At 34.7% G+C, this 21,315-nt stretch overlaps 1 protein-coding gene across 2 annotated transcripts in view; it reads right to left on the reverse strand.

The window, feature by feature from the left end:
- Positions 1-7,772: 7,772 nt before the first annotated feature.
- LOC142348992 (uncharacterized) overlaps positions 7,773-21,315 on the reverse strand; it is a 41,818-nt gene continuing 28,275 nt past the window's right edge. For both annotated transcript variants that reach the window (XM_075400405.1, XM_075400402.1), the window contains exons 2-3: positions 14,994-15,394; positions 7,773-9,025 (exon numbers count right to left, since the gene is read on the reverse strand). In XM_075400405.1, the coding sequence (XP_075256520.1) occupies positions 7,887-9,025; positions 14,994-15,294 (1,440 nt within the window). In that variant the 5' untranslated portion in view covers positions 15,295-15,394 and the 3' untranslated portion in view covers positions 7,773-7,886. The remainder of the gene's footprint in view (positions 9,026-14,993; positions 15,395-21,315) is intronic.

A 21,315-nucleotide genomic window follows, 5' to 3' on the forward strand; every position in this document is an offset into this window, starting at 1 on the left:
GTGCCTTGGCCCAAAATATTTGATCAGCAAACAAACATTGTAATAAAAAAGTTTTTGGGAAAGTGAGAAAGGCTTTAACAAACCTATTTAAAAAAGACCTCTACCAATTTTTCATTGTCTTGTTATATCTTCTATGTAGTTGATATCAGTTGTCCCTCAGTTTTCATGAAGTTATTTTATTCGTAATATTTTAATAAAGAAAAGAGATTGTTTGATTCGTTGACAGTTTAAGAAATTAAATTGACAACATATTGATTGAAGTTCTCAAATCACGTGAAAATCAGATAAGTTTCACGGCTCTAAATTTAGTTCAATTTATTTTCCAGTTGACATGAGGACTAGAAATTTTACGATTTTTGTTTTCGCAGGAAATTGAGTCGTTTAAAAGACGGTTGAAATCAATGATCAATTTTCGAATTTATGGTTACAGTTTTATTTCAAATTACATACAACTATAAAAACAAGACCCATTGTCTATGCGACTCCCGATCATCTGCATTTAATTTAGTACAGCAATCTTTAAGACCATGCAATACTTTAGTTCACATTTATTGACCCTTCATTCCAATATTTTTATTTCAAGTTTCCCGGTTGTTAGTTGTCGTCTGTTCCTTTCTACTTGATTTCCCGCTGCATGGCCCGACATGTCGTTCTGTAGGCAGGTTAATAATAGCCGTTCTGTAGGCAAGCACTTCAATTTTCATTGTCTTGTCTTTCCAATTGAACGTAGATAATCAGAGTCTCTTTTGACTTCGCTCTGCAAAACTGAGCTCATAATTAGAGAAAGCGTTTCGTCTGGCGAAATCCAAAACTGATTATGAAAGTGTGTCTTGGCGCCGCAAAGCCGTTAGTAAAAATTAAAATACAGGTAACAAACGAACTCCCCTGGAATTGGTGCTTTTTGGGACAAACCCACAGTAGACGCACCTCTCCGTTGGGAAAGTTGCAGTGGGTAATACAAATTAGACTTGCTAGCTAAGGAGATTATGATATTGGATACAGTTTTTGGCTTTAAACCAGAAATGTTAAAATTGACCCTAGAAACCATATACGACGAAACGATTATCGGTTCCTCAGCACAATCAAACTGGAACGTAATGCCTGAAACGCTCAGCAGAAAATGAACTGGCAAGACAAACGCCAAAGACTGCTAGGAATCGGCCTAATATGTAGTGATAAATCGTGGCCACTTGGCGATCGAAAAACAGTTTCATTGCTCTATCTCAGCCTCGGTGTGGAAGGTCACAAAATTTTCAAAAGCAAGAATCCACACATCGTGGTAGATACTTTTTCCAGCGCAGAATTTTGAAAGATTGTAGAGGAGGCAATTATCAGACCGGGAAATATAACGTTTGACAGTGATTGCTGTTTCAGGGTCTAGGTCTAGTTGGCTCGATGTATATGTATTCTTTCAAAAGCAATTTCAACAGACAAGGTTCTCGGAACACCACAATTCCACCGCCCAAATTGCGTTGTGGTATGGTTCTCTGGTCACAGTAGAAGTAGAACTTCAACCCTAGGATTCAGTGAACTACTTACACTCATCAACAGCACTATATGACGCAGAATACAATAGCGGAGAAGACAACGTTGTTGCCCCAATCAACGATGTTCTCGAGAGAACTAAACCTTTCAAAATGCCCCCTAAAATCGGAAACATCTCATGTGCTCTACTCTCTAACTCAGGCAGTGCATGCAGCAATTTGAAAGATCATTAGCAGTGCGAGTAGTCAAGTAATTCACATGTGTTATGGGTAAGCGGAAACAGCAATCGCAACTGCGGACATTTTTCAAGGAACCAATTCCTATCGAGGGTTAAATTCGAAAACCGGTAACAAGCAATAGCTGGTATAGAAGCTTCCACTCCTACGGTTGTTGCTGATAGTCTCAGCCACTCATTGGTTGCAATCTTTTCGACCAACTCGGACTTGCAGTCACACGATCCTCATCCCAAAAACATAATCAAGTAAATAATATTTCACCACATTGCGCGACTAAAGAAAATCTAGCTCTTCGACTCCCAAATCTGGAATCGTCAGTTGAAGGATCAAAAATTAATGTAACTAAAAAAAATTCACAAACATTTCCAACCACGACACCAAAATGGAGATGCAATTCTATGAATCAACAATAAAATAAGTTCCCAACTTAGAAAATTACTTGATGAAAAAAACATCAAAAAACTTGCCTAGACAAGTACTTTATTTCAACTATTGTCGTCACGGTTAAAAAAATCAATATCTAAAACAAGCTGTTGACTCAAAAGTGTTTAAAATAGGGATACACAAAAACAGATGTCAAATGCCAAACAATGAAACGTTAATCGAACCCATATCTCAACAAATTTTTGGTCACGAGGCGCAAAGCACTACATATTTTTCAATAATGGACCTCAAATATATATCTAGCCAACTAAACTTAGACCCTGAAACAGCCAAACGCTGTAATTCTAACAAAATAACTGTCTATATGACGGGTACATACCAATTTCAGGCTGCAATCTTTGGCCCCACAGATATGCCTGCAGATTTTCAAAAAGCAATGGGTTACACATTAGAAGGATTGAAAAATACCTATTTTTTCCTTTTTGACATACTGATCGATAGCATAGGATCAGAAGAAGAACATAAAAAAGATTGTGTTTGACTGTCTTCACAGACTAGATAAGGAAATAATCAGGATTAAGCCTCCCAAACAACAGTTGCAAAACTAGATATAGATTGACTTGTATCGAAAACAGTTTAAAGTAATTACGAACCATGTGGCATTATGATCAATATTAAACAAAAACCGTTCAAACAAATCCTACAACAACCTTTTCAACCGTTAGATGGATAGACTGTTGCCATGTTAACATACCAATTTGCAATTGAACACAGGCCAGGCAAAAAATGGGCCCCGTTAAATATAGTTCTCGACACACAAACCAAAAGGCAAAAAAAAAATGTCTGCCTATGATGCGGAATTCATTGTCACAAAATTAGAATTAACTCCGCCCTTGCAAAAATGTTTAAATTGAATTCAATACAATTCATACCTCTTTTGCACAATTTGCTTAAAACACTGGATCGCGCACAGCAATTCACTACACAAGAAGTGAATCAGGCTGGAATTCATTAAACACCTTTAGCACACTTAAAAACAACTTGGAAATGCATGTATTTCTTTTGAAATTTGCTAAGCAAAATGCGTTAGTAAAAACAAACTATAACTCAAACCATTGTAAATATGCATACCCCGCCTCGCAAAAACGAATTATTACACCATTCCCTCAACAAAATCCAATTAATTTCATTAATGCTTTCCAAAATAAGTATGTGAACATTCTCGCAAGCGGGAGAAACGCAACTATTTAAAACTAATTTCCCGCAATTTATTAAAAATTACTACCGTATTTGCAAAAGTCCAGCGAAAGATATAAATTCATTGCTTTTTGCTCAAATTGTTTCTCGAAATCAGTTGCATCATCTCAACTCAAAATCAAATTCTAATGGTGACAATAATTTCAGTTCAAATAATCAACCAATTTCAAAAAATAAAATCACCATGCCATTAATCAAAGAAACGTACAACCCGAGACCGATTCTGTAAAACGTCTCGTGCAGCGAATCAAACATCTACACCAATACCCGTTTCGGCCTCGGCATCCACTAAAGTTAGCGCGCGTCCCACAGCTAGCCCTCAAACAAACACAGTCCAAAACAAAAACTAAGACCCTCCTTTACAAGTAAAGATGCAGTGCTTAAAATGGCAAGCGATTGTATCCTCAAGAATAAAGAGGAACAGCTTTTCAGATTAATCCGTACTTACACTCCTACTGGCAGGACCCTTGTGTGCGATCTGGGTGTGTATGTATCCACAAAAAAAGCCATTCCGAAGTTCCTGCGGGAAGCCCTCTTAGATGAAGAACATGCTACAATACAACTCTCATATACCTTCTGCTCAACCGAACCAGGAAAAACACGTTGATTTTGAAGGAGCCATCTCTGACGAAAAATGCAATGAAATGTACTTCATTTCCACATTAGACCGTTTTTCTAAATACTCCTAAATACCCCACTGCGTATATGATTGACAAAACAAACGGCCCAAATGTTGAGAAACATTTGGATATGCATATCAAAAATCATGGTGTACCCCGTACAAAATCAATTGGATCTAGCAAAATAATTGTGGGATATCGAGTACAAATTTTCTGAAATAGAAGTAAAATAGATAATATTGAAGCTCCAGTTAATAACCATCGGCATTTAGACTGGTAAAAAATTTAATACAGACAAGAAAGGATATACTTGCATGTATTAAAGAAGAAAAATTGGCTACAAACTTGTTACACATAAAGCATGCCTTAAGATTATAAGCCACCAAATGCGACAATTTAAACAAAAAACAACAAAGATCTGGCCCTTCAAGCACACTTTGGTAGCAAAACTAATACCCGTAATACCGTAATATTTACTACATCTAAGTTGTCTAATCTCTTATACGAGAATATTACAAAAAATTACTTAGATGAGGACACAGTTTTTCTTGAGGTCATCTTTCCCGATGACAAATGGTAAATTTTATATCGGAGCGACATCGAGGTCAAAAAGTGCATGACAAGAGCAGTGAGAGATCCAATGAGAGAGAAAATATTAGCACAGACGGTGAATCCCGATTTATCAGTTCGAACATCTTTCGACACATTCCCCGCTCAGAGCTCACGGTACAACTGAAACTTACCCGTAAAATCCACGGAAAGTGGAGTCAAAGAGGAACCGCGAGCAAGCCAAAAAAACCGCGAGCAAGCCAAAAAGCAAGTCAAAGAGCAAGCCAAAAAGCGCTTGCTCCAGGAACCAACATCATAAAAGTTAGCCCTACAACGTCAACCATCAAACAACCAGGAAAATTGGTGGTCACGGTAAGCAATAGCTATACTGCAAAGGTCTGAACTCAATTCGAACGCCAAACCCCAATCTAAGTGTACGCTAACCACCGCGTGCCCAGAACTAGTGAGAAATTGGTAAAAAAAGAGATTCAAGACCACGGAAACAGTTCACACGGAAAATCAAGGGTGACAAGAAAGTCAGGAAAAAAAACGTAGACGACAAACAAAAACGTCGGGAATAAAAAAGTAAACGAAGACTCGCCGGATAGATTGACTATTCCCTGGACAAATGCATCCTAAGCAGCTCTACAACAAGTACCCTCCTCTCAAGCAGCCCCCAATACAGACAAAAGATCCAGTGGAGGAGCCTGACGAAGCCCGACCTATTACGGTTCCGAAGAAACATTTTCGAATTCATTGATCACCGCCCCGTTAAAAAGCAACGCAGAGACGTTGATGTCAAAAACTTTCAGGCGCCCAACACGTCTGTTGTTGAAACTGTCCAAACAATAGCAGACCAAGTTCCGGAAGAGACACACATCTTACCTATAGTTGGAAATAAATCTCATCCGGACCCGCAATTCATGTATTTGGCCGATTACCGGAGCTCAACACACGAAGAAGATGCAACTGCAATGACTGTCTACGAAGCGGAGTTGAACAATAATTCTGAATAAATATCCTCAAACTCACAAATTTTACCTTGTATTTTTTATGTATCACTAGCTATGATAACCTTTACAAATGTGGTTCTTACATATTCAACCGGGCACCAATTAATAATTTTTAAATATGTGACTATTATAAAAAAATTGGTCTTATTGTGCATTTTTTTGAATTTTAAGGGGGTATGTAGCAACTGATAGTCTTTATTTAATTTAGTGCAGTAATTCTTAATACAAGGCAATAGCTTGGTTCATATTTATTTGCCCATCATTCCAGTTTTTTATTCAAATCTTATTTATTTCCCGATTGTTAGTTTTCGTCTGTTCATCTCTATTTCATTTCCCGCGGCATGATCGGACGTTGTCATACTAGTTTTTTTAATGACAACCACTACACTTTTTCTCATCTTGTCTTTTCAATTCATATTCAGCAATCAGAAACTCTTTTGACTTCGTTCCGCAAAACTCAGCTCATAATTAAAGTAAGCGTTTCGCCTGGCGAAATCCAATACTGATTTTTAAAGTTTTTCTTTGCGCCGCAAAGCCAATAGTAAAACAATAAGGTATCACAGTCTCAATGGATTATTCATTGTAGAATTTTGAGTTTAGCATGTCAAAAAGGTAACCTTTTCATTTTTGCGTTGAAAATCATTGCATTTGCACACCAAATTTTGCCTTGCAAAATTGGCACTTCATTTCAGTTTTGGTTTTAAATCTTCTTAAAAAAGTTAGTTTTATTCAAGTATGCGGGATTTTCTTTTGAAGTCTGAGAGATTCAAACTTAATGTTTTTTTATTGATGCCCACTGAATTTACTTAGAAGAACTCTAAAAGTTTGAATGCTGGGTAATTTTTAGTAACAAAAAGAACAGTCAGAGGATCTTTGATAGTTGAGTTTGAAAAATATACAAGGTTGGGGTTTGTCCGTTAATTCAGGGTGACAGGATCATCTGCAAACAATTTCTCTTAAAAACAACTTTTAACAAATATTGGAGAGCAATTTTTTGAATGTATCAGATAATCTTTTCCTTTATATCGGACTAGACTGAACATTAGTATTTCAATTTCTCAGAAGCTTCCCAATGAACTCAGTTTTGAAGCAGATCAACTCAGAGTTGAAGCAGATATAAATTATTATTGAAACCATTTTGCGCAGAGAGCATAAAAGGCTCAGTTGCTTGAAAACAGACCGCAGGAGCAAGCATTTAGGGTTAAGGGTGGAATGATTTGATCGGTTGGAGTGGTGGGGTGGGGGTTAAATGCGAGGGGAGTGAAACTCTTTTAGTCACTGTTCACACCATGAATTTATGCGTCTTGAACAGTTTTGATGAATCGCAGGTTTAGAGACTGGCAAGTTGTTGGGCTCTTAGAGAACTTAATGTCTTTCGTTCTTTACCTGTTAATTGTTTATCCCGTTTTTGACGACAAAAATTCAAATGCTCAGACAAAAAAAATTACGAGACGAAAAGTTGGTAGAACATAAAATCTCATTAAAAAGGACCAGCAGGTCTAATATGGTTGAGAACATTTTGTTTGAGATCAATTAAAAGTTCAATTGCATTTTCACGAGCTAACATGCTAGTGAGTTTCCAAATATATAATTAATGAAAAAAAATCAAATTTAGCAAAATAGGAAACTAATTCTTTAGAAAAAAATATTGTTTGCGAACTAGTAATGTTGTCATTTTATTCAGAGTTTTGCAATCACAGATTTTGATGTTCTCCGGTCAAAATTATTTGAGCTGTTATGACATCAAAAATTACATTAAATATGATTATGAATATTTTCTTCAGCTCTGAGTTTTTACACTATATATCTCAACAGAACTACAGTGATGAATTCAAGACTAAAATTGTTGCGAGGTTTTTAACTCCAAAATATAGGTTTTTCAGATTTTTGCGATCGGTTTCCGTAAGTCGTTTCGTATAGTACAATTCCTACTTAATTAAGGCATCAATTTTAGACACTAATCATCAGCTGGATCGGATAGGTTATATAGATAGTCAAATAAACAAAAATGTCCAAGCTATCGTTCTCAATGGATAGCTATCGTTCTCAATGGATAGCCTAAAATACCTACCCAAACTTATGAGCACTCGTTCGCAGTCGAGATCCAGTAATTATTTTGCAAGTTGTTGAATATGGATGCTAATCTCGCAACAATCTTGCAAAATGTTGCAAGTGCAAGATTAACATCGGGTCTCCTCTAGGGAATCATCCAACTGGCAGAAAAAATATTAAGTTGAGAACAGTTTATTTTTGAATCAACACAATGATATGAATATGGGAATGAGATAAAACACAAAGATTGAACAAAAATTTACTACTGTCTACTAAAAACGTGAAATTGCTCAGTCTTTAAGAATTCTAATATCACTATATTTGCCATACCAACTGGGGTATCGTTCTGAATTGCACTTTAGAAACCACGGCACTTGCATAACGTGTTTATAAGTCGGTTGTGTTTGAATTAACTCATTCACTTCTACAAATCGCGACTTGGGTACTCCGCGCATGAAATCATTCACACGTTCTACTATGTAATTTGCCACCTTGTTTGGACTTGACTTGATATCTTTTTCATTGATACGATCAGCTATTTGTCGTAGCTTTAAAAGCGAGTCGTGAGCTTCGGTTGCAGTTAAGGCTTTCACGAACAAAAAAGGAATGAACGAATAATGGGTTAAGTGAATGCCGCCTAATAAATAAGACCCACTAAACCCTCTCTGATATGTAGGAAAACTGATATTGCCTTTTTTCACGGCTTTCTCGAATGTCCAAAAAGTTGGGTTCCCTAGCGTGTATGGAAAACCTGGTAAGGGAAAATCTGACCTGAATGCGGTTTTTAAATCGCCATAAGCAAACCAACTTCCAATGTCAAATACGTCAACTTTTAACCTGCAGTGTCGTAACCTGAAAATATGAAGGCGGTTCACAATTTCATCGGCATCGCCAAAACCGATAAGATCATTATTTGACAAAATTGATTGCGTTGTAGACCATTTTTTAAGTTTTTCCCAACGAATTTTTTCCTGAAGTCGTTCGGGTCCGAAGATGCCTTTGTCAGGTTTCTTCGCATTGATGTCGGCATCATCGATTACAAAATGAATAACTTTATCTCTGAATTTGGCGAAGCGCGGCTGAAGCTTAACTAGTTCCCAAATTAGAGGTTTTTTACTTTGACTGTAGTGACTTTCAACAGCCTCAGTTATTATGAAGTAGTCAATTACGTCATATAATTCGTTCAAGTGAATCTCTAAGACGTCAACATCGTAACCGAGCTTTATCGCATGAACGACTTTGACAGGTTTTATTCTGAGTTCACCAGTGAACACGTTTTGGGTGCTGGGCAGGTAGCAGAGTGCGTGGTCTACTGTTGGAAGTGGTTCAGGCTGACACGATATGTTTGAGTTTACTGCTGGCTCCTTTATGTCATATGGGATGAGGAAATCAATCAAGGCTTGCGGCGTCAAAGTTGGCCACGGAAGTTCTGAAGCAAAATATGAGAAGGGTGAAAGAATTGGTTTATTAGGCCAGATTGTGAAAGAAAACTTTGCCCCCCATCAAAAGACCATATTTTATCACCCATACGATCTCAGCTGAAAATTATGTGTTCCAACCCTGCATAGTGGGGGAAGGGGTTGTTCTGTCAATTCTTGGCTAATTGATATATTAATCGAACAAAGTTGTGAGTGGTATCACCAGTAGGGCCTAGTTTTCGGGGAGTTAGCGAGGTCTGATTTTTAGTGAACATTTCGCTTTTAAAACTTTCAGCGTTTATTTTTACAATTCTTGGTTTTTTTGGGTTTTATGAGATTTGTGTCTCACATATGGTTTTAAATCCCCCTTTCTGTCCAAAAAACACAATTGATTTTTTATTTCCAAATTATTTGCCATATTTTGTTCATTTTTGTTAGTTCATTTGTTATTTTTATTTGTTTTTTTTTTCAAAAAATTATTGCTGCTAATTATCTTTGTTCTTTTTAAAGCTATAGAAATTGGCATGTTTAAATGAATAAGTGCTTTTTTCTCAATTGTGTAAGACCATTTGCGTTGTAGTTAACAGGAAGGTTTAAAGTCATGAAATCAATGAGTTAGTGAGAGTCGCATTTTCTTTCTTGCCTTTTTTTTGCTTGAATGGTTTTCCAGAATTTGTCCTGCTGTGCTTACAAATTGCTCAAACCGATTGATCCGTTTCATCTACTTTTGCCGCTTGTCTAAATTCATTTTCACTTCTACGTGCCATTTAACTCCTTCCTTTTTACCATTACACCGTTTGGTGGATTTTGCAAAAAAAATCATTGAGAAAAAATGAAATACTTCTGTCCCGGGGATGATGTAAGAAATGATTATGCCAAATATTAAAAAACGATTAAATTTCCAGTATTTTGCTTTTCTAACGCGAAGTGTTACGGCTACGAACAGCTTGAGTGTCTGAGGTTTTTCACTGAATACACGTAATGTGCAGCCGCTGTTATTTAAATGATTTTGGGTTCATTTTCGATTATCTAGATGCAACACGAAAACTTAATCGAATTATTAGAACAATTTTAACTTTCACAGCTATTTTTACCAATTTTTGTGACTAATATGTTTTAGCTAAGAGTATGAAATACAGTTGAATGTGAATCAGAGATCATCAATTTGATTTTAGAATTATGAAAAAAAACTTCAATTTCTCAACAAGTTTTAGAAAAAAAATCAGATTGAGCGCAATCAAAACCGTCAATATTGCACAAAAAATTTATATGATTCGTGTTTAGTTGCACAACGTTTTTGCAAAATTTTTTCAGTAATATCTATTATATTTTAAGTGCAACTAAGTAATTCGTAAGTGTCGATTACAAATTTTTTTTGGTTCTTCTGAAAACTCAATTATTTTCCCTGTTATTTCTGTTTTGATTTTCAGCTAAACAACTTTTTCTTTGCAGCAGCTTAATAAAATAAAGTTTGGTGCTAAATTAAGCGTTTCTGAAATATCATTTTCGATGTGCTGATTTGATATATGTTATGCTTTCAAATGCGAATGGGGGAACATTCTGTGCCACGCACAGAATAAGTGAGCTTTCTTGCTGCCATTTTAAACTTATTTTTGATTAAATTTGTTATTTTTTATTTGTTATTTCAAAATTTATCGCTTATTTGTTGTTTTTGTCAATTGTGTTACTTTTACACTGCACAGAATTGTCTAACTCGCACTCAGACTATTTTACTTTTGTTGAAGGCTTTCAAAAGGACAAAATTTGAAAGCCACAACAGCTAGTTTCCAATCTGCAAGAGGCAAGTCTTCGAGAAAAAAACCGGCCAGGAGCGATTGATAAAAAGTGCTACAATTTGTCGAGGACATTCTGCCATCTAAATAGCTAAGCAGTTTACCTGCAATCGATCTCCTGTTTCGACATTTTCCGTGTTAGTTTTTATCAAACAATGCCAGGGAAAAGTGTGATTTTAGCGCGTATGCCCCCTGAGTACGTCAAGCATCTCAACTTAAATATCACGCATGGCCTATTATTTATACACTCAACATTTTTTAAAAAAAAGTTAGCCCCCAGTAGTTTTAGAAGTGAAAGAGAAAGAACCAATATTTGATGAGAAAAAACTGCAACTTTTAGCAACTGTTTAGGAAAATTGTAATTGTTTACAGTACTCCTACCGGACGCTACTGCTCTTGGCTAATTATGTGATTTTGACGTAAAACGCAACGCTACGTCACCAGATATCTCGATGTCAAATTGATGAACTCCGTCGAAACATTAAAAAAAAGTTGCATGAAATCACGAGCAAATCAGATCGTGCTCTTCTATGTTTAAATCAAATGCAATCGCACTCAAAGTTGAACATCACACTCTAAGACAATTTTCTTTTTGCTGTTAAAATTTTAATGGACCTCATCAACTTGATCATGGAACTTCAACTAAGCCACTATTTCATTTTTCTCGGTTTTGAGTGCAGAGAAAGAACAAGGATGCTCGTTAATGTGCGTTCGCACATGATGTTCCGACTCGAGCTCATCTACATTTTCGACTTAATTGTCAACCTAATGATGAGATAATTAAAAATAGACGTTTGAATTTTAAAAAATCGTTACAAAATCGAACTAATAAAGGAGTTGCATAACACCATGTCTCAATACAGCGCTCATAAGGTCTGCCATTAGAAAGACTACGAGAAAGTAAACAACAGAATAAGCAAAAACAAAAATTTTTCAGCGGATATGATAAAAAGAAGAGTAAAAGAAACACAAATAAGTTTTAAAAAAATTGGATGGAACTTCTAAAGGATGAGAAAATAAAGTTGACGAAAAGAACAAAAACTGAAAAGTAAAAAATTTTTTAGAACGAACAAAATCGTAAACTTTACTACTATTCACTATAAACTGAGTTCTTTGGCAACATCATTCATTGAATCCGCAATTAGAAGCCTATGCGACCAGTTAGCATTTTACGACTACATGAAGAATTTAAAAAAAAAGGCAAAAACAGCAAATTTAAAAAAAATTGAGCGCGGAAAAGTGTCGAACGAAGCCAAGAAGAAAAAAAATAGTAAAAAATTTTGCAATCTCAAACAAATCTTTAGCAGCGATGGGGTTCTTCTAATTTTTAACAATATGACTTCAAAAAATCAACAAGTGTGATCAAATATAATTAAACCACGAAATTTTTGAGAAAACCCGTTATATCAACTCCGTTAAATTGAATGGCTCTGACCGGAAGACAAAAAATCCACTACGTTATGCCTTAATGAGGAAGCAAGGATGTTTATCAATCATAAGTCAATAAAAGGACATCACAATAAGTCTTATGATTATGAAAACAACAACTAGTATATGAAAAAAAACGAAAATTCAGTAGAAAATTCACAGAAGAAAGTGTCGAAGCCATTTAAACCAAACGCGTTTCTCTGAACTCTTTACCTATGATTCTTTGGACGTGTTTCATAAGCCAATGTGAGCTATCAATATTAGGATTATGTGATAAGATTTCAAAAGGATCCAAAGTTACAGAAAATAATCCGAAACTTTTTTTTTGACATTATGAGAACTCGTGGCATCGAAGTCATAAAACAAGTATTTAGCAGATAAAACCGTTTCCTAGAGTATTTTTTGATGCAGTAAAAAAGAGAGTCGCCCTGTCATTACTGAGATTAACTTATAGTTCATGAAAAATGTTTTAAGTGGTTAGTGTCCAAAAATGTTTTTTTTTTTAGTCTTAATAGCCACTAAATTCCATAGCTCTCAAAGGAAATCAATAAATACGCAATGTTATGCCTCAAAAAGGAGATAAAGAAGTTTATCATTCTTAGGTAATCAATAAGAGGTCAAAATAAGTCTTATGATTATGAAAACAACAACAAAAGTAGGAAAAAACCAAAATTTCTGTGGAAATGTGCAGGAAAGTGTCAAAGCCATTTAAACCAAAAACTTTTCTCTGCAAACCTTATCAAGGATCCAATGAACGCCTTTTTTAAGTCACTGAGAACTATCAATATTAAGTTAGGAAGGTAAAATTTCAAAGGAAACCAAAGTTACAAAAAAAAATTAGAAAATTTTTTTAAAAAATTTTGAAATCTCGAGTCCTCGAAGTCATAAAATCAGTATTTAGAAGACAAAACCACTCTCAAGATTCATCTTAGTTGCAATAGAAAAAAAGGAGATCATATCATTACTGATACTGACATAAGGTTCGAGAAAACAAGTTTAAGGTTAGTTACTGTCCAAAAAAATTTCTAAAAAATAATTTATTAAAGTCTCAACAGCCATTAAATTCCAAAGCTTTCAACGGAAGTAAAAAAAATACACTACAGAATTTATGCCCCAGAACAGGATGTTTATCATCAAAATTTTAGCAATAGGACATTACAACAAGTCCTATGTTTATGAAAACGACGTTAAAAACCGGCAAAAACAAAAAAACAGCGGAAATTTGAGAAGAAAGTGTCGAAGTCATTTAAACCATATTTTTTTCTCTGAAAAACTTCATCTAGGATCCATTGGAGGTCTTTATTAAGCCAATGGGGACTGCCAATACAATTAGGTAAGATTTCAAAAGGAACCAATATTTAAAAATATCCAAATTTTTTTTTCGAAATTACGAAAACTCGTATTATCGAAGTCATTAAAGCATTAGTTAGCAGATAAAACCGCTTACCAGATTAGTTTTGAATGCAGTACAAATGATTGAGGTCCTGTCTCCTGTCCTTACTGAAACTGACTTACTTTTCATGAAAATATGTTTAGAAATGTTTATTGTTCAAAAAAAAGTTTTCGAAATTTTTTTTAATCTTGACAGCCATTAGCTGTCCACTCAAAACACTATAATGGTTTACCTATTACACATTAGAAAGGAGATTGCACTTTTAGTCAGCGAGTTTATGCCATTAGGCTCCCAAAATTTAGGTACATCTCAAAGAGAAAATCAATATTTCATTAAAAACTTCGAAAACTCAAAGTCGAAGACAAAAAAAAAACATGAGCGTTTCCTTGAAGCTGAACTTTTCGTTCATTGGTTATCATGTGACTGTAAATGAGATTTGTCATTGAAGGAAACTAGACATGAAAAAGACTAGTCTCTAAGTGACTAAAAAGAACAATGAATATAGGAAAAGTTTCTAAAATAAACAGCTCTCAAATTGAATTCGTGTTTTTTTTATAGTAAATTTTTTCACGAGACCAGAAATAGCTATTTTATTGGTCTTCTGGTAACACAAAATTGTTTCATTTTTTAATGTGAAATGTAATTTTGAAATAATATTTTCTATAGAAAAGCCTTAAATTGAACAAAAATTACGCTAAAAGTGAACAAAATCATGCAAATATCACGTGTTCACACAAAACTTTAAACCTCAACAACTCCTCGAAATACACGAAATTCACAAAAATCTTTTCAATTTCAAATTCTACGCTGGACGAGCTTTTTAATGATACCACTCACATTTCTCTACGATGAATATATCGATCGGCCAAAATTGACTGAACAAAAAAACCCATTTGAGTATATAGTTCCTCCCCCCACAAGTGGGCTCGGAACAACTAGCGTCGGGTGCAGAAGTACTGTGAAGTACTTGTGCAGAAATTTTGAACAAAAAGAGTCTCAAGTTAGCATAATTTTAGACCAAAAACTGTTTTTTTCAAGTATTTAGTTAAACTATCGGTTGCCAAACTTTATTTTCATTTTCGTTATAGTACATCATTATGTCAAATAATGGCTCGTAATTAATGGCCGACATAAGCGGAGAAGATCCGAAAATGCATCCTCAATACGGGATCTTTTCATTATAACTCTCTGAAAATGTAGCCTTCATTATCGTTTAGTAATGAAGGGGAATTGGCTCTAGCTTCGATGACGAGCACCAAGCTTGGCAATTCCATTAGAAAATATTACAAATTTTGTTTCTGTAAACTTCCGCAACAAATATAGAATTTAAAGCGTTAAAAAGACATTTGCCTTTAATTCACTCACTTTTAAACTTTAACAAAAAGTTGTCATCACTGCGTTCTTCTACGGTATCTATCCGACTAAATGCTGGCACTGCACTGTTTCGTTTGGAAGGCACGCTTTCATCGAGCAAGACGTCGACTGACTTGTAAACAGACACTTTTGGGATCGTTTCAAATGTGGAATTGGACACGTAAGCCACACTCGTGATAGAAAGAACTGTGAGGACTAGAAGTGAGAGTATTCTTCCAGGCGGTTGTATCCATTTGGTCAATTTCACCAGCAGATGAACTGAAGGTTTTATTTTGTCCTCGTGTTTGTTCATTGGCGATGTTTTAAAGTTTCAGTTGTACGAACACTTACATTAATTCATTCACAGTGGTGCGCGTCCGGTCACGTGATCAAAGGGATCGCTCTTCCACCACCTATAACGATCAGAAAAATGTTTTCAATTGTAGCGAGCAAAAAACATCTTGAAAGCAGATTGCGCATAAACTTATTACTAAAATTAAAAATTGAAGTAGTCGCTGAAACTTTTTTTAGACACTTACATAAACCAACGTCTTATTCAGTTTTTGCAAATATCCTTTCGACTAGAATGATTTACATGATAGCATAAAAATTTAATTCCCACTAAATTGAGTGGGGTAGAAGAGAACATATTCAACTTCATTTATTGTCCGTTTTTTTTTTACTCGCAAAAAGTCTTTTGAAATGACCTCAGTCTGCATTTGTTTAGCAAGTCTGAAAAGACTATAAAAAGTTTACTAAATTATTATCAAAAGCTTTAAAGACCTTAATCATATTCGCATAACAACTCACTGCACGTCTTATACAATTCCTTGAAAAGAAAATATTGTTCCTCAATTTTTTATTAAAGTCAGTTGTAAACAGTTTTTCTCGTGCCAAAGCTTTAAATTCCAAGGCTATAATTGCCAGTGATTTTAAAACTTGTAATCATGGAGAGAAGGATTAGGATTTGCAAATACTGTCTGACTCAGCGCTTGCATGAGTTTTTTGCTGATAAGCATCTTTTCATTCTTTGTTTTTCAATATATGCTTTATTCATTTTTTTACTTTTATAAATTTCCACAGAAATTTTATCTTCCACTCCCCTTTTTCACCTCTTTCATCATGATCCTGAAGTTACAACAAGCGCGATATCTGATTTTAAATTTAAAAATATTACTTCTGTTCAAGTGTTGAAAAGGAAAACTTCCTATAAGAAGCATATTGTTGAAGCTGAGTGAAATGAATGAACAACCGCATTGAAAAGCAAATTAAACAGTAGTTGGAAAAGCTAAGCAACCAAAAGACATTGCTTCATTCTAATCAGAGAACCATCGATTGCCTCCCGCCTGTCAACATAACTAACTGTTATTATCGTGATTATCATCATGAAGTGCAAATCATAATCATATTGGAACTACCTCACATAACACCAAATAAGTATTGTGACTTTTGTAGGACTTATAAAATTTTATACCAGTTTGCATAGGATTCTGATAGATACGAATTCCTTCGTCAGCACAAAACATTCGGCAACTGTTCTACACAGTTAGGAGACTTTCCATGACAACAAGTTCACAGTGACAAGAATTTATTAAAAATCTTTGTCCGTCGACATCCTTGTCTAGGGTCAATCGATGATGCAATTTTGACACGTAAATTTAGCTGACTAGCACTAGAAAAAAAGATTGAGAAACCGCCAAAAATCGGTTGAAAGGCACAAAATCTGTGTTATCATTTTGACATAAAGTGCGTTTTGATGTACAATTCTTGAGCGGTATATTACTTGTATACCTATTCTGTTTCATTAACGCATCTTATTGATTGTACATCATAATTTGATTTGCAGAAAGTGATTAACGTTGCTATTCTCAATCTTTCCATATGAGCAACAAATTTTCTAAATGAAGGAATTTTTTTAGGAAGTACGGAGTCAGTTTACTTTACTGTTTTCTAGCGAAGCTGAGCCTAGGTTCATACTGGGTTCACTAAAACCAAGTGTGTGAATCCAAATACGAAATCAAGACCTTAGTTTTCAATTGAAGAATTTTGGGTATCATTTGTTAAACTTACGTATTGACACCTTGCACAACATTAGCCAAGTTATAGCGCTAAAACTCTGTGGTTTGATGTTTCTCTCATTTGACTTTTCGTCTGAGTAATTAATAAAACTTTGTAAAGTATTTAAATTGTCGGAATTATTAGATTATTTTAAGCAAAAGATTTTTGATATTGAACTAATTGATAATTAAATATGAAGTAATGCATCTGCAAAATTGTGGATAAAAAGCTCATAAACTGCGACAACGTATTTTTCGGACAGAATTGTGACAGCTGAAACGATCTGCGTAAAATTCCAGAGTGGTTGATAGGAGAATAACTGTTACACAAAATTTTTCTCAAATTTTTTCCTCGAAGTGTCTTTATAACAAACTACTCTTTTTAATTGAATTTTTTCCAAAAATTTTATTTGAGTTTGTCAAGTAATAGGTCAATTCTGAAAACGTCAAAACCCTCACTGCTCAAAAAGCTTGACTGCGAAAAAACAGTTTTATTATGAACGGTTCTTAGCTTGAATGCTTGAAAAAAATTTTGAACGTTAGTTATAGTTATTGTTTTAGTCATACGTTCTTATTTTTACGTTTCACACGTACTTTAGGTATAAAAACTGATTAATGGATGCAAATAAAGATGACTTCAAAAAGTTTTCTTTCAAGTAATTGATAGCAAGAACACTCTCAACTACGACCAAACTCAGTATGTTATCTTTCACAAAATTTGGTTGGCAGTTAACGTGACCTAAAGGTCAAAAAATGAGCCTTGTAAAGTGTATGTTAAAAACCAAGTTTTTACTAAAGAGACTCGCACAAGCTGGCGCCTTTTCATAGCTGATGATAATGATCAGTATGAATATTATAAAACATAGCTGGCGGGTTGCCAGAAAATAGCCGTAAAAGCACCGTAGATCTGCAATCTCAAAAAAAAAACAGTAAAAAATACAGACCAAAAAATAATCTTTTCTTTGGAGGCGGAGATGTTATATCTTGATTAAGAATCTGTATAAGCTACTGCTGCCTCTATCAGCTGCTTTTAAGTAACCTTCATCTAGAGCAACAAATTCACTTGACCATATCTTTTCGAATTAACGTAAATAAAAGTAAATTTCAATTTGAGGAAGTCATTTTTGAGAGTGAGGTAAGTCATGTGTCACCAAAAATTTGATCAGGCGAATAAACAAAAAACTCGCTCCATTAAAAGCGAAAATTGACGTCATGCATGCGTTTCAGTTGAAATTTTATGAACGAATGAACAAAAAGTGGTTGTGACGTTATATGGTCGTAACAAAAGCCTTGACGATGAAATAAAAAAACATAGCAGGTCAACTCCTAAAGCACAAATAAAAGAATTGTATTAATTTATGTTTTGACAATCACTAAATCTTGTTTAAAAGGCAAATGAGAGATGTAAGTGATGAGAATAAGCGATAAAACAACACCAGAACAACAGAAACAAGCAAGCGTAAAAACTAAACTATTATTTTTTAAAATGACAAGATCAACCAAAAAACTGCTATAAACTCAAAATGCCAACTGTATTCCTCTTTTTCTCATTATCAAACTGCCAGTAAATGTCGATGAGTTCTCTCACTAATAATATTAAATAATAAGACAAAAATAACCAAAAATTTAAATAAAACTTGTGGAAACATTTTGAAAACGCATAGTATAAAAGTCACAGAACGCAACAGCTACTGGAGGATACAGTTACACCAATTATTTGAGTACTCAAAAACCGCCTCTGAGACCTGTCATCAATGACATTAAGCGATAAGACAGCAAAAAGTAAAACAATTACCAGCAAAACTAAAACAATACATAACTAAAAAAAAACAAACAAGCGTATAAGTCACAAAAAACAATAGCTATGAACTGAAATGACTTGCTTTATTTGAAACATTTTAGCAACCAATGAGACTTGTTGATAATGAAACTAAGTTAAGACGAGAAAATTGGAAAGAAAATTCGCATAACTCAAAAAATACGATAATTAATATTAAAAATAATTAGTGTCAAAGTCATAGAAAGAACTAGGTTTGAACAAAAACGAATAAATCAAAAAACCTAACCCCTAGTGGCAGCATCAGAGACCTGTCGCCAACCAGATCAAACGATAAGACAGCAAAAAGTACTACAATTACATGCAGAACTCAAAAATTCACTCAAAACTTTTGAAAAAAATCAGTGACGAAGTCATGAAAACCACTAGCTATTAGCTCGAGCCATTAATTAGGTTATTTTTTGCCGTACTAGCAATCAATCAGACCAGTCAATGATGATACCAAGTTATAAGACAACAGAAACAAGGGGGCGAAAATCTATCTAAAATTCAATGATATTTTATATTAACAAATAGTGGCAAAGGCATGAAAAGTTAAAGCTGCCCCTTAAAGAATTCAAAAAAGGCAAATAGGAACATTTAGAAACTATATGTACCGTCTGAAAAGCTCTGAAGAAGAGAAAATTCTTGTGAAGTCAATTTGACGCACCAGAAAAAAACTCATCTCAAAAACTGCCAAATTGTTCAAACAGCAGTTTCTCACTCCACTTTAACGACATTTTGAAAAAGTCACGCCTCAAACCTACTTGGTTCTCGCTCCCTTTACTATTTTAAGGTGGTCAAAATTACCACTCTTCTTTGACTTCTCACTGACGTGAAAAGCCGAAGAATGCGTGAACAGATCTTTAAAAAAAGACAGCGCACCAATACAATTCAAATTCTTTGAATTGTATAAAACCAAGAGAAGGCCAATAATCGCCCCAGCTATCGCTGTGCGGCTATGATTAAAGGAAAAAACATAACAAAATAAAGTCTAGAAAATTGCCCTCGAATAACTAGTGTGGGCTTGAATCTATTGCAGCCGGCGTCACTCGGAAGGTGGACTAAATTCATTAAGGCGGCTAAAAATGACGTCCTTAGAAGTTGTTATATACCACTATAACCAATAATAAAATCTATTGTTAAAAACTACAACTTTCAGTTGTGAACTGCGACGAATTGAGTTCAGCTGCAGACACTTATGTATCAGCGAGGTATTTAGATCACAAAAATTGAAAAAGTCAGGGGCTTAAAAGTCACTCGATAGTCAAAATGGTCAAGCAAAATTTTTGCCTACAAAAGACCAAAACGTTTACATTAATTGCTTCAAAAATTGTTTGCTGTTTGTTTAGCTCTTTTTTTCCATGTCAGAGTTTTCTTTTATACACAAAGAGGCTCTCTTTTAGCAACCAAGCTGGGCCTAAATGAGAGAGCTACTTGCAAAGACAGCGTTTCGTCGTAGGCATCAATTAAAATCTCATTTTTGGTTCTGCGTTACCTGTCGGATAGCATGTCATGTCACCTTAAAAAAGTCTATTTAATCAGATAGAAAAGCATTGTAACATATGGCTTAAAAAATATATGTTAATGATCAAAAATTTCTGACATATAATGATCAAAAATTTCTGAATATATGTTAATGATCAAAAATTTCTGACATCTGCCAATAAAATTATTCCTTAAACTTCTTTTAACATGCAATAAAAGGGAGTAAACAAGACATTTTTTCAGCTTTCCGATCTGGAGACGGCAGTGTCAGCTCATACCGAAACTGATTAACTTTTGAAACGAAGCTATAGAAATTGGAAAAAGCTCTGAACTTTGCGCAGATAAAACCATTACCTTTCCAGGTTGAGGTTCTCCCAATCTAATCATCAGACCCATCCAGACAAACCCATTACCATGATAAGCTGCTTCCCATTTTCAAAAGTCGTAAAATCAAGTCGTAAACTAGTCTTTTTAACTGGTCATAAAATCTTTATCAAAATTTCTTTTATCATAACTGTGGTACAGAAAGTCGGGAAACTTTAATCAGTGACGCCAAATGGTTAAATATTTAGCCACTTCTTTCTCAGTTGAGCCTGCATTTTGGGGGAGGGGCGTAGACAAATAGCGAATATATTTGTAGCTCTTTAACAGACCTTTTTTGTGAAAATTAAGGAAACCAACGAGAGCATGGTCAAATATTTGAGCATCTAATCTGAGATAAAGAGAATAGCTTCGGAATCTATTGATACATAAACATTAAATTAATGTAATCAGAATTCTTCTAGCTCTAGCAAAAAATACCACCAAAAAGAGCAAATAACCTAGATAAATAACGTTTGGGTGTCTTGATCACTATTTTTCTTACTCTCAAGTTTTCCTGATAGCGTTGGAAAATAATTGCTAAAATATTTTCCCTTTTTCAGAGTGATAGGTCAAATTGTACGTCATTCGAATGATTCTTACCCGATTCCGT

The sequence above is a fragment of the Convolutriloba macropyga genome, chromosome 1 (genome assembly GCF_964194025.1).
Source record: "Convolutriloba macropyga chromosome 1, txConMacr16.3, whole genome shotgun sequence".
NCBI lineage: Eukaryota > Metazoa > Xenacoelomorpha > Acoela > Convolutidae > Convolutriloba > Convolutriloba macropyga.